We start from the raw sequence: 13,443 nt of genomic DNA on the forward strand, positions 1-13,443 counted from the left end.
AAGTCTTAAGGTTGACCTTTCCAGGTGCTTTGTATGCAAGAGGTACAAAACAAATGATGTGGAGCTATAGAAGAAAGAACCAGTGTGACAAGAGACTGCAGACAGGGGTTCAGAAGGACATGCATTTGAGTCAGGAATCTGAAGGGATCTTCAGAAAGGGACATGGCCTGAACATTGACATGAATACATTTTTAAAAAAATGAATCCACATTCCATTCCCAGTTTTCCACTGAAGGGGCCCCAAGTGCAAGCTGATATCTTTCCCAAGCCTTTACCAAGAGCCTGCCTTTGGGTTTGTCTCCCCTAGATGAGAAGAACTTCTTGAGGCTCCAGAGTGATGGCCGTCGAGAGGGCCAATATGGGAGGCTCATCAGTCCACCTGTGCACCTGCCACGGAGCCCCGTGTGCATGGAGTTCCAGTACCAAGCCACAGGTGGCCATGGGGTGGCGCTGCAGGTGGTTCGGGAAGCCAGCCAGGAGAGCAAGCTCCTCTGGGTCATCCGAGAGGACCAGGATGGCGAGTGGAGGCACGGCCGCATCATCCTGCCCAGCTACGACATGGAGTATCAGGTGGGGTGGTGAAGGGAAGTGTGTGGGGAGATACAGGGCACTCACTGTGATCCTGTATTGCAATATTTCAAAGGGCCATGCCCATTCATCATTAAGGGATGTGGTTAAGCTCTGCTGTTTTCATTGTGTTCCTCCTGTCACCATGGCAACTAAATGACACTCTTATTTGTTATTCAGAATGTGCCTATCTCTACTCCCAGACTTGGTTCTTTGTTCATCCTATTGCCTTTTATATTGCTGAAATCTTCTCCAACAAATGTTTCTTCTCTCCATTTTATTTTAGATTGCTATCAGTTAGGCGGACAAAGAGACAGAGAAGCCAGGGAAATAAATACAAACAAACACGTGGGAAGGGGATCTGTGGATTCTTCTCAGAATGGAGGAAGCAATGAGAATACTCTCTCAGGCCTGTGGCAGGGACTGAGAACCAAGAAGGGGCACAGGTGCAGTTAGACTGGCCAGCAGACGAAAACAATCTTAAAACAAGTAGCTTCTCTCACAACAGCTCCAGGAATTGAGTTCTATTATCTCTGTCCCATGGAGCAGGAGACTGAGGCCCAGATGGTCACGTGCAGCTGTAGCTGAAGCTGGGGTTGGGACAGTCACACTGGGTAAGGTGACTGAGAGGCAGCCAAGGCATTAACCTGCTCCTCCCCAGATGAGGAGCAACAGATGGCTAGTGAGGCAGCCAACTGCTCACTCAGCTTGCCAGAGGACACGGGCTCGTTTGCAGCGAGAAGCTGAGGAGGGAGAGAATGAGGAGTGATTGAAGACCACAGAGCAGAGAGACTCCTGTGGGCAGCCTGCAGCTGCTTTCTTGTGAGGAGAATGCATGTCCTCAAATCCTCCCTTCCTCCACCTGGGTTTCCATTGACTAACCTGGATGTGTGTCTTACAAGAACCTGTTTTTGTACTTTTGTCTCACATCACACACTAGACGGTTTGTTTCTCTGGGCAGCAGTCTTACCAGGTTTTCTTACGATGCTTGTACCTAATGCCTCCTTAGTGTTTGTTCAGTAGACTGAGGTGGAAGACCTAGTTATTTCTCTCCTACTTGTAATAATGGAGTCTTCAGGCAGTGTACCTTAAGGAGCCTCGAGGCCGCCCAATCCTAGATACTGTATTTCTCATATTACCTTCACCTGCTCCTGACCTCTGAGTTTTCAAATACCTGATATGGGCATTTGAAAGATTTATGAGAAAGGAACCTCAAAAATTGCTAGGGAAATGTCAACCACCACCCCTGCTCTTTAAATGCACCCTGATTGTGGTCTTTTTAATCAATACAGCCTAGTAACTGGACAACAATATCCATCACCTTGTTATATGTTCTTATTCCCTCAAATATGCATCTGATTTGAACTAACTCTTTTTAAATTAGGATCTCAAGAACTGTAGCCATGTGGTCCACAGATGTGTGCCAGGTGCAATTGTGCATGAGCACAAACACACACACACACACACACACACACACACTTCACAGAAAATTGGAAATGTTTGTGCTGCTTGGACTAGGAAGCTCAGTTAACCATGACTCTTATTCTTCCGGCTTCTAGATTGTGTTTGAGGGAGTGATAGGAAAAGGACGTTCAGGCGAGATTGCCATTGATGACATTCGGATAAGCACAGATGTCCCGCTGGAGCACTGCATGGGTGAGTGGCCACTGTATCTTTGGAATAAGACACCAGAACTGGGGTACAAGGAAGCTACAGGCTATATTCAAACACAGTGTCCCCAGGGTGGGTGGACCCTGGGCTACGTTCAGGATGAGAGGCTTGAGAGATATGGTGAAAGCTTCTATCCGTATTCCCAATCAGAAGGAGATGTAAATTAAGTCTATGAAGATTCAGAGTGCCAAGACCCCATCACCAAACTTCAGTTGTTGGGGTTGTTTTTGTTTTGCAAAGACAATGGCAGAAGGCAAGAGCACCTGCTGAAAAGGTTTGATGGACTTAACAGAATCCTGGGTACTGAGTGAAAATAGTACACATGCTTATGAATGATAGCACAATCACCCAGGTAGTCGTTTTATGAGAATGAATGGCAAGACCAATTACAGCATGTAAAATGAGAGGCTACAGCTCACTTTAAATTGCCAATGGCCAAGATCCTGGAGTTGTAGGATTAAAAATTCTATGTACCTCATGGAAGGATACCATGACTGAGCAAGTATCCCACCAATACTATAGAACTATGTCTGGCAGAAGAATTGCTTTGATAGAGTAAATAATAGAGGTTTAATTCCTCTTATTTCTAGAATTACAGGAATTGAACCTGACTAAAGAATTCAAATCTCCCGAGATGCACCCATTTCACCCAGGGCTTCATGCTATGGCAGCATCTCCCAAGTGGCATTCTGGTCACCTATCAGAGGCAGAGATTTTCCTGAAAGAAAGAGGGAAATCCTGAGAATGAACAGGATCTGTTTCCAGTCAACCCATAAGTCACGATTTGTCTTGGCTCTTGATCCCAGTGTGTGTGTGTGTGTGTGTGTGTGTGTGTGTGTGTGTGCATGTATGCCTGATGATGTCAGAATCAATTGAGACAACCCCAGTCCCCCAGGCAACTCTCAGGCTCTGGGCATCAAACAGTAATCCTGACTCTGAGAAAGTAATCAGTGGTAAGTGACTGATTACAATGCTTTGGGGATCCATTACTCTATGAAGGTCTTTTTATTCCAAAGAAACAGTGAGAATCCTTTCCTTTCCAAATCAAGCCTGAAATGATAATATATTACACACAATCTAGATCATATAGAGATACCGAGCACTTTCCATAGTGTGTTGTTATCAAATAATCTAATGGAAATAATTTCTTCCATTTATCTCTTACGTTTTTCTGTTTTTTTTTCTAGAACCCATCTCAGCGTTTGCAGGTGAGAATTTTAAAGGTAAAAACAAATTTTATTTTGCATGCCTTTTCCTTCTCCCAGAGAATGAGAATCAGGTGGGTGGAGTACATCCAATGGTGGTGACAAAGCTTCTAAGAGAAAATAGATGCTGTTCCTTTCCACCAGTAGATGGCGCCAACAACACCCATAGATGCGGAGATTGAGATCCTTACTGTCTCTATAATTAAAGTTTAGAAACCTATAATAGAGACAAATAGGTTAGAGATAAACCTTGCAGCCTTGCATTGTCCAACGGGGAGCAATGAGGCTGAAAATGCAGGAGTGGTGAGTCAGGAGAGGCTGTGGGAAGACTCAACCAAAAAAAAATTCCACAGTAAATTAAAAGTGAAATGAGGTGGCAATGATTTATTTTAGCCTGAAGATGGTTTATTTCCAGCTCCAGGGTCTCAGGCAGTGGTCTCAATTAACTCTCAGAGAGGTCTAGTGACAGGCAGCCTTTGTGAGGGACAAACATTAAGGAAAGACTCAGGAAGGATAATCATAAGAAGGAAGTTGCCGAATTCAGAAACTGGCACCTGGTAGATGGGCTAAGGAGACACATTTGGTGATGTAAGCTAGAACATTTTAAATTCAGGATGGAAACCCAGAAAAGGAAAATTTTCCCCCTAAGAAAGTAAATAGTAGGGCAAAGAAAGAAGAATTTAGGTTGCTTATCTCAACTAAAAAAAAAAGTCCTCCAATCTTGGGTGATGATTACATTTGTGCTTTGCTTTTCTTTTTCTTTGTGCCAGTTCTGGGGGTTAAGCTCAGAGCCTGGATGTTCCCTTTAGCTTTTTTAGTCAAAGCTGGCACTCTACCACTTGAGACACACTTTCATTTCTGGCTTCTTGCTGGTTAATTGGGAGTAGTTTTTGTTTTTTTGTTTTTTGGTCTGGTCTGTCTTGGAATGGTGATCTTCAGATCTCAGCCTCCTGAGTAGCAAGGATTACAGACATGAGCCACCAGTGCCTGGCCTCATCTGTGCTCTTCTAATACAGGAAGTGACTTTAACATTTGGTCTCTTTGCAACCAGTTGGTACTGCTAAGTTTCTCTGGGTTTCTAATGCTACATATTTTTGGAGCCATTAGCTGGCCCATGTGTGAATGTATGCTGGAATCCCTGACCCTCAGCCAATGATGGGTAATTTTCTAGACTACCTGGTGCCAACAACTTGAGGGCTACTGTACCCTGTTTGTACTATATGGGCCTCACTATATAGCTGCTGGCATGTCAGAGACAAGGGCTGCCATTTTATATCCTCTTTACTCATATTAACCTGTCTAGCTCTTGGCTAGAAAGAAATGACTTCTTAGCTTGCCACTACATGTGCTCCCAGATTCCAGGTCACCTTCAGTGTGAAGACAATGGGTGAAAGGGGAATGTTTTAGAGAGAGGAAAATGACAGGCCTATATAGCATGCATATATATATATATACACATATTCTTTTGCTCTTACTCTTCCTTACCTCTCTTAATTTCATGCCACGTCCCATCCACATTTTAATATGTTGAGAGTTTTTGTATACCTTTATTGCCATCCGGGTATGAGTCATGTGAACCTACATCCAAAATATTAGAGGGAAGGCTGAGACCCAAATGGAAGAGCTTGGATTACAGTTGAGTTCGGGTCCTAACCTTCAGGACCCCAGGTAACGCTGTTGCTAGGGAAGGATAGTGGCTTTTGTTGTTTCACCTGCCTCTCTGGGCTGTTAAGATGAAGCTCCCAGAAAGACTGAGTTGAGCATGTCAGCAACTTCCACAGATAATGTTCCGGTCAAGCATTGGCTCCGGTCATGACTGACAAGTGCGGTGGCTGAGGGCCTTGCTTCTGTAAGAGAATAAACAAACCAGGCACATATGCTTTCCCTAAAGCCATATGTTTCCACAGGGCTGCACGATCCAGTCATGTCCACTTGTATAGAAAATATATAAATAAAATCTCATCTGAGCACAGTGCATCTTTAGCCAAAATAAACCCAAAGCTTAATGTCTTGAATGTAAGAATTCCCAATGGATTGCTTTGGGAATTGTGCAGAAACGGTGTGAGTTGCATGAATTGGCCCCTAGCTGAGAGCAGGCATTTTTGGAAAGAGGAAATAAAAGATCATAGGGGTCAAGAGCAAACTTGGAATTGAGAAGGGAACAATTTTAATCACATTGGTACACTTTATGTGCAACTGCAGGCAGATATCCAGATGAACCTAGGGCCGAGAGGTTGCTTTTTTCAGGCTGAGAAGCAACTAGGCCTCTGAATGCCTCTCTGTCTTTTCTCCTTTGGGAGAGGAAAGAGAACAATGTGATCTACCTCACCTGTTCCTCTCCTAGGCAGGACAGCAGGAGCCTTCAGGAAATAGACAGAAATCAGGTTTGGGCAGGCAAGGTATGGGAGACTGATGTTAAAATACCATTCACAAGCATTTACATTGTGTGTGTGGTGTGTGTGGGGTGTGTGTGTGTACTGGTGTTTTTCTTTTCCTTTATAAATTAGCCATGGCACAGAAATCATCTCATTCATTAGGAAAGATCAATGTGTGTTCAGTTAATCTTTAGGGAAATACAGTAAGAGTGGCCTTTAGACCTGGGCTTATTAGGTATTCTTGACCTTTCATATTTTGAAATATCTTTCAGTTTCTACTTCTTACTAGTTTCTTTCTTGCTGTGCAACATTGTCTTTTTATCCTAATTGTCTTGTGTTTGCTGGTTTGCGTGCACATCGAGATTGTGCGCTGAAGTGTGAGTCAGTTCTGAAGAGAGGCTGTGGAAAGAAAGAACTATAGAAAGAAGAGGCTAGAATGAATGAACCGTGTTGTCATGAGATTCTTAAGAAGACCTTTCTGTTGTTGCTGAGTCACATTTTAAACAATGCAGCCTGGGTGTGCATCTTTTCTCTCTTTTTTTCTTTTTTTAAAAAAAGAAGCAGTGGTATAAATATGGTGTTGTCATGTACCTTTTCTAGGATTTGATCTTTTTACACATGTGAAACTAGAATGGGCAACTGAAAAGTGTGTTGCTAAGGTGATGGATTATTTCCTTATTCCTGATACATTCTTTTTTCAATAAAAGAAAAAAAAGACTAATAAAGAAGTCAGTAGGAGTATATGAAGCTGGGTGCTGGTAGCTTACACCTGTAATCCTAGCTACTCAGGAGGCTAAGATTTACGGATCATGGTTTAATCCAACCCTGGGTAGAAAAGTCCATGCAAGAATGCTTTCTCCAATTAACCACTTAAAAACTGGAAGTGGGGCCAGTATCGGTAGCTTATATCTCTAATCTTAGCTACGGGGGCTGAGATCTGAGAATCACGGTTCAAAGCCAGATGGGGCACTAAAGTTTGTGAGATTCTTATCTCTAATTAACCACCAGAAAACTGGAAGTGGCCCTGTGGCTCAAGTGGTAGAGTACTAGCCTTGAGCTGAAGAGGGACAGTGCCCAGGTCTAGAGTTCAAGCTCTACAACTGACCAAAAAACAAAAGCAAACCACCCCCTGCAAAAAAAAAAAAAAAAAAAAAAAAAAAAAAAAAAAAAAAACTGGAAGTGGAGCTGTGGCTGTTGACCAGATATTTTAGTAGCTCATGACAGTGATAAGATTTCTTCTCATTGGAGGCTTCAGGATTTGGGTGGAACTGGAGCAGCAGGCCCAGGGTCTTTGCTCCACCTGTGAGAGTCATGAGAATTGAGGCCTGATGCACAGGAACGAGGACTCTGAACTGCTGTCTTACCCTAATGAATGTTAAAGAGAATGTATAATCTCTTTTGCTGGACCTGAGTGAGCATGGGTTTATGTCTCAGGTCACTTCTGAGGATGCTATACCTCATCTTTTGGGTTCTACTAGATGCCTTTTTGCTGTCCTTTGCAATTTTCATCCACATACAACCAGGAGAAAATGAGCATCAAAGGCTGTCTCATAGCAACAGAAGATACCAGTTTTGGTTGTTGTTTGTGCTGGTAGTGGGGATTGAACTCAAAGCCTGGGTGCTGTCTCTTAACCTTTGCACTCAAGGTTGTTACTGTACCACTTGAGCCACAGCTCTACTTTTTGTTGGTTAATTAGAGGTAAGAGTTGCATGGAGTTTTATACCTGATCTGGCTTTGAACATCTATCCTCAGATCTCAGCCTCTTCAGTAGCTAGAATTACAGGCATGGGCAACTAGTGCCCAGCTAAGACTAGTCTTAAGAGACCATGTGGGGATAATGCCAAGGGTGGCTGGCATCTGACTCTATGCCTTGGATTTTGAGTTGTTTACTTGGTGCCAATATATTATTCTCTGTCCCTAGCTCTTTTCCCCATGCCCATCTTCCCAGGCATTGCCTGACCTCAGGCTGCCTTCCACCTGAAGCCCCTTTCCTTTCCAGCACTGTGTACTTCTAAGTCACAGAGAAGGTTAAACGGTGATTTTTATGTAATCCTCCCACGAAAGGCACATAGAGAAGTGCTCCAACCCCTGCCAGGGTCCCAGACATAGGCAGCTGTGATATGACAATCCTCCTCTTTCTCCTGTTGCCGTCTCCACTGCCAGATTAAAGGGAGGTGTTGCTGAGTGAGGAAAGATGAGGGTGGATGTGTGAGCTGGGTAGAGTCTGGGCTGCCAGGGGACACCGAGGTAGGCACGCCTTGTGAAATGTGCTTGTGTACACATCCTCTCCCATCACCAGGGTCAGACATACTCTCTCCCCATCAGTTACAGCTCATCCAAACGGTTGCTACAGGAAGTTTTGTTGAAGGATAGGAGAAAATGTTGTTCAGTAACTGTATCTCTCTCTGAAAATACACAGGACAGGTCTATAAGAGGCAGCACAGGTGTTACCAAGAAGACGGGAAGGGTCCTGAGCCTTAGGCAGCCAGGGATCTGAATTCAGAGGCTTTCTTAGAGAGGCATGGGGATACAGGCTGAGCCTCTGAGTAGTATGGGGAGCTCACTGAAAATCGGCCTGACTCTCCCTCCAGATAAGTGGCTCATCAGACTAACAGAAAGAGTCATTTCTCAGATATGCTTTGTACTTCAACATCCTTTTCCCAAACAAATCAGTGGACGTGAATGCCTTCTTCTATTATCTAATATAAACTTTCCTAGTAGAGACAACCCTTTTCTGTTATTTAACTCCCCAAATTAAACAAACCTTTTTATCTGAAACATCCCTTCACCATCACTTCATTCTCAACAGGTACAGGAAGGGTGCTGCAGACAGGATAAGCCTAAAATAGTTTTTATGTTCAAAGTTTTTATGTTTTATAGCAAGGGAAGATTCACCCTTGGTATCTTTCAGACACATCCTCTATGCTTCTTTAGGTCTGGGTGACAGTCTGTGAACATAGACATCGAAGATGGTTTCTCTTTAAAGGTATTCTGGGAGAACCTGCCTTGAATGAGCGATGACAACCCTTAGATAGGCTCCAGAAGAGGAAGAGGCAGAAAGCAACAGAGTTGCTTCCTGTCCCAGTCTTTCTTGATAACCAAAGGGTCTTCAAAACTGTACTGTGAAAGGCCAATTAGTCAATATTACCAGTTTTGGAGAATATATAGTCTCACAAACATTCAACTCTGCCATTGAAGTACAAAGGCAAGCATGCACCACTTGTAACTAAAGAGGGTATCTGGGTTCCAAAAACTTCGTTTATGAAAACAGGAAGAGGGCTGGATTTGTCCCATTAAGCCAGCAGTCAGCTGACCCATGATTTAGAACAAAGGCTGAGGATTCATCTCACTTGGTTCCAGTCCTAGCTGAGCCTCTTAGTAGCAGTGTGCAGTACTTCCAAGAGCTCAGGATCATCCTTTGGGTTTCACTCTGCCTGTGCCTCAATGTCCCTCCCAATGAAACCAGAAGAAAATCACATGTCCACTCAAGTCCTGTGTTCCATCTGAGGATCATGAGGAATAAACAAGATAATTCACATAAAGCCCATAGACCAGTGGCAGTCCCATAGAAGATGTCCACTCTGCTGCTGTTCTTATAAGGACATTTCCCAATTGCTCACTTAATCAGTAACCTCACTTACAAATAGGAATGGAAAAATGACTACCTAATGTATAATTTCTTTTCTTACTTTTCCCATGTGTGGGGTCTCAGAATTTATTGTTTCTCAAAATTCAAATTCTTTGCATTCATGTTGCTTTTCTCCAGAGAGCCCAGAACTTTTACAGATGGGAGCCTGTTCAACCTTGCAAATAAACTTGGAGTTATTGACTATTTAAATATCTGTTTCTCATTACCTTGAACAATGAGAAAACTTTGTGGGAAATTAGGAGTGGAAATTAATGAAAAATACTTCAGGAATTGAAAGCGTTTCCCAAGGGGGAAAAAGATATTTAGCAAGCCGTAGAAGTTAGAACAATCAAAGGGAAAGTTAGGCCCAATGTATCACCAGTGCTAGACAAAGTTGAAGGCTAATCAGCCTTCTTTCTCCCAGGTTAGGATGTCTAGTCCAGAATCCAGATGGTAGATGGGACTAAAATCCAACTACTTGTCAACCTGAGCAACTGGTACAGGTGGCAGCTGCCCAAAGTGGACACTTTTTTCCCCTACCTTCTCAAAGAGGTACCAAATAAGTAAGCGACATTACTAGCATTTTCTGAGAATAATTGTTCTATGAAGTACCAGTGAGTCATCCATGTTTTCCAGAGAGTCTGAAAGTTGGTCCAAAATTCATTCCTCCATCCATCTGTCCATCCATCTGTCCTTCCACACCTATCCATTTATCCATCCATCCGGCACTCATTAGATTGCTAGTGTGGTCTGAGAAGGTGCTTTGGGTACAAGTTTAACTCACTGATTTATCACCTTCATTTCTCTAAGTGTCAAACCACAGCCCCATTAGCATATAGCCCTTCAAGGCTGGGACAAAGCCAGATTCCATGCAGCACAAGCTATCTGCCTTTCGAGGTTGAGTCTCTATAGCCAGAAAATGTTCTGGGAAACCTGGCTCCCAGCAGCTGATCATTTAAAAACATGTTCATTAGAGGATGAGGAAAGCATTGTTAGTCATATCCTGTCTTTTGTAACCTCTCTTAACATTAAAAACATGAATTCATATTGTATGTTTTCTTAGATGTCTAAGTAGCATTTATGTATTTATGTATATATTTATTTATTTATGTGTTGGGATGGCCCTGGGGCTTGAATGCTGTCTCTGAGTTCTTTTACCCATGGCTTGTACTTTACCACTTGAGCCATAGCTCTACTTCTGGCTTTTTGGTGCTTAGCTAGAGATAAGTATCTCACAAACTTTTCTGCCTAGGCTGGCTTTGAACTACAATACTCAGATCTCCACCTTCTGAGTAGTTAGGATTATAGGTATGAGCTAACATACCAGCTAAGTAAACACATTCAGGGGTGGCAGTATAATGTCAAAATGACTTTTATCACTCATTTCTGCACGTTCATGATTTCAGGAAAGGGAACATTGGTAGGAAAGGAGAAGGTGGTCTTTTCCCTAAAGTGGAGTCCAAAACAAAACTCTGAGGTAATTGGCCTCCACATATTGTGAGTTAGCCTTCCTCCACCAGAAAGGAAGATTTTCTTCATTGCGCCTCAACTTTCTGTCTGCCATCAGAAATGCTCTTGAGCAGCTCTAAGGCTTCCTCCATTCCCAGCATTTGGAGCCCAAGGTGGTGTATTTCTTGTGGGGAACTCATGTACTGAGAGAAAGTGAACCTTTGAACTGAGACCAGCTGGCAATGGAAGTCATATTAGTAGTTGTTACTGTGTTCTGCTTAAATGGGAATTTGTGCATCTATGTTTGGGGTCTGATCAGGCACTTTTGCCAGGGACTCAATCATTGCGGATGTACCAACATCCTTTTCTGTGATGGGTGAGCCACAGTCTCATTAGAGGATGACCTTTACTTTGGAGACAGATCAGAGGTAAACCTGACTACATATTTGTGGGGGAAGAAGAGGGAGAGTGCTCAGGAATTCTGAGCCCATCCCTGCACTCTGCTTCTCCTGCATTCTTGTGAACTCACACAAAAATCCAGCTGCCAAGGGCCGGGAGTTTGGCCTAGTGGTAGAGTGCTTGCCTAGCATGCACGAGGACCCGGGTTCGATTCCTCAGTACCACATACATAGAAAAAAGCCAGAAATGGTGCTGAGGCTCAAGTGGTAGAGTTCTAACCTTGAGAAAGTCCAAGGACAGTGCTCAGGCCTTGAGCTCAAGCCCACAACTGGCAAAAAACAAAAAAACAAAAAAACAAAACTCCAGCTGCCAGATGGTTCTGAAGCACTAGATATTCTTGGTGAGCGGGATTGTGAGTTGATGGCCAGTTTACCACTTCAAGGAACCATTTCAGACTCTTTCTTTTTCTTTGTTTCTGTGCCTCATTTCCAGTATGACCACAAATTAAAGAGAAAGAAAGGCAGGAGGTCCTTGTCCCACTATAGTAATGAAATTATTAAAGGTAGGAAAATAGCTTTGGGACAAAGAAAAGAATAAGTGGTAATGTGTGCAAAGATGAGTTATTAAAAGTGGCCTTAGGGGAACCCTTTAATTCTGGGACTCTCCCACCCCAGGGATGTGGATGTGACATTCCTGAGGAGTGTGCAGGGAAGGACAGCCTTGACAAAACCCCTTCAATTTCAGGGACTTCTGACAACCCAAGGGCTAGCCATGAACCTGCAACTTTATGGAAGGAGATCTCAAAAATTTGAAAGCAGCAGCAGTTAAGTCTTGACTAGTTAGGACAGCTTTGAAAGATTTTTCCAATAAAAAATACTTTTTATTTTCTGTGACTTCTGAGAAGCCATTAGAAGGTCTAACATACCTCTCAGCTAGTCCTCCAAATGAAAGAGGCATTCTGGGGTTCGGGCTACAGGAATTCAAGTGTGCTGACTCCAAATAAGGAGCTTGTGCTTTAGTTGAGTGTTTGACTCAACCAAATGGCATTTGTTGGACACCATTTTTATACAGATTCTTAGGTAAAATGGAGATGAGAGTTTGGAAATGGCTGGGAGAGACTCCCAAAGGCGAGTATAAAAGAAGCCAGGCTGCCTGGTGATCAGAGGCGCACACACTTACAGAGCAGTTAGGTTGATACATGAAGAGGCAGCAGCACCTCCCTCCCATCCCCCCCTCCTCTGGCGAACCCTAAGGGTGGAGAAGACACATCTTTTGGCCATCAGTACTTGGTGCCAGCAGCTAGGGAGGCATTTTTCATAGGTTAAGCATACATCATTTTTCAGAAGTAAAGATCATGTCTGGTTTTGGCAAGCTCAAAAGCGCCTAGTCCTTTCTGGGCCAGATTCTCATCTGATGTAAATCTTTGGGAGAATCAAGTTGTAGCACTGTTTTGCATCAAGTGGGAATCTAGCCAGTCTTTCTCCAGAGTTACCCTGGGCTTAAATCTACTACAGCGTCTCCATGGCAACCAGAGGCCGGCCAGTGAACATGGCAGCTTTTAAATCCCCTGCTAGCTTTCCCTCTGGGTTCTCTTTTCCGTGATTAAGAATGATCTCCCTCCCTTTGCCTACTCACTGTCACTCTCACATAACCTCTCTCGCTTTGTGCCCACGTATTCTGTTGTAACTTCCCATCCAATCTGCTTCTAAAATCCTAGATCCAATTGTTTAAAAAAGAAGAAGATGATGATGAGTTAGTCATTGCTTGACAGTAGTAATTGACCTGTTTATACAAGACCAGGCTGATTTCAATGGGCCCAGAAACCTTGGCAAGCCAAGGTGGAATTTACCTTCATGTCTAGCCAGCCTAATTAATACATTGTTGGAAAATGCTGGCCAGCCACACCAAATATAGCACTTCCACCCACATGGAGGATCCGCCTAACCGAATCCCAACAGTCTTTGCAGCATCTGTGTGTGTGTGTGTGTGTGTGTGTGTGTGTGTGTGTGTGTGAGAGAGAGAGAGAGAGAGAGAGAGAAAGAGCGAGAGAGAGAGAGAGAGAAGAGAGAGAGAGAGAGAGAGAGAGAGAGAGAGAGAGAGAGAGAGAGAGAGAGAGAGAGAATAATGGTTTATATGCTATAAAGTAGA

The 13,443-nt window shown here is 43.5% G+C and overlaps 1 protein-coding gene across 3 annotated transcripts in view; it reads left to right on the top strand.

Moving 5' to 3' along the window:
* The window catches only part of Nrp2 (neuropilin 2), a 122,087-nt gene that overhangs the window by 83,087 nt on the left and 25,557 nt on the right, over positions 1 to 13,443 (top strand). For all 3 annotated transcript variants that reach the window (XM_090354672.1, XM_090354673.1, XM_090354674.1), the window contains exons 13-15: positions 308 to 570; positions 2,127 to 2,223; positions 3,426 to 3,446. In XM_090354672.1, the coding sequence (XP_090210798.1) occupies positions 308 to 570; positions 2,127 to 2,223; positions 3,426 to 3,446 (381 nt within the window). The remainder of the gene's footprint in view (positions 1 to 307; positions 571 to 2,126; positions 2,224 to 3,425; positions 3,447 to 13,443) is intronic.

This window comes from Megascapheus bottae, chromosome 21 (assembly GCF_031878675.1).
Source record: "Megascapheus bottae isolate mThoBot1 chromosome 21, mThoBot2.hap1, whole genome shotgun sequence".
Lineage (NCBI taxonomy): Eukaryota > Metazoa > Chordata > Mammalia > Rodentia > Geomyidae > Megascapheus > Megascapheus bottae.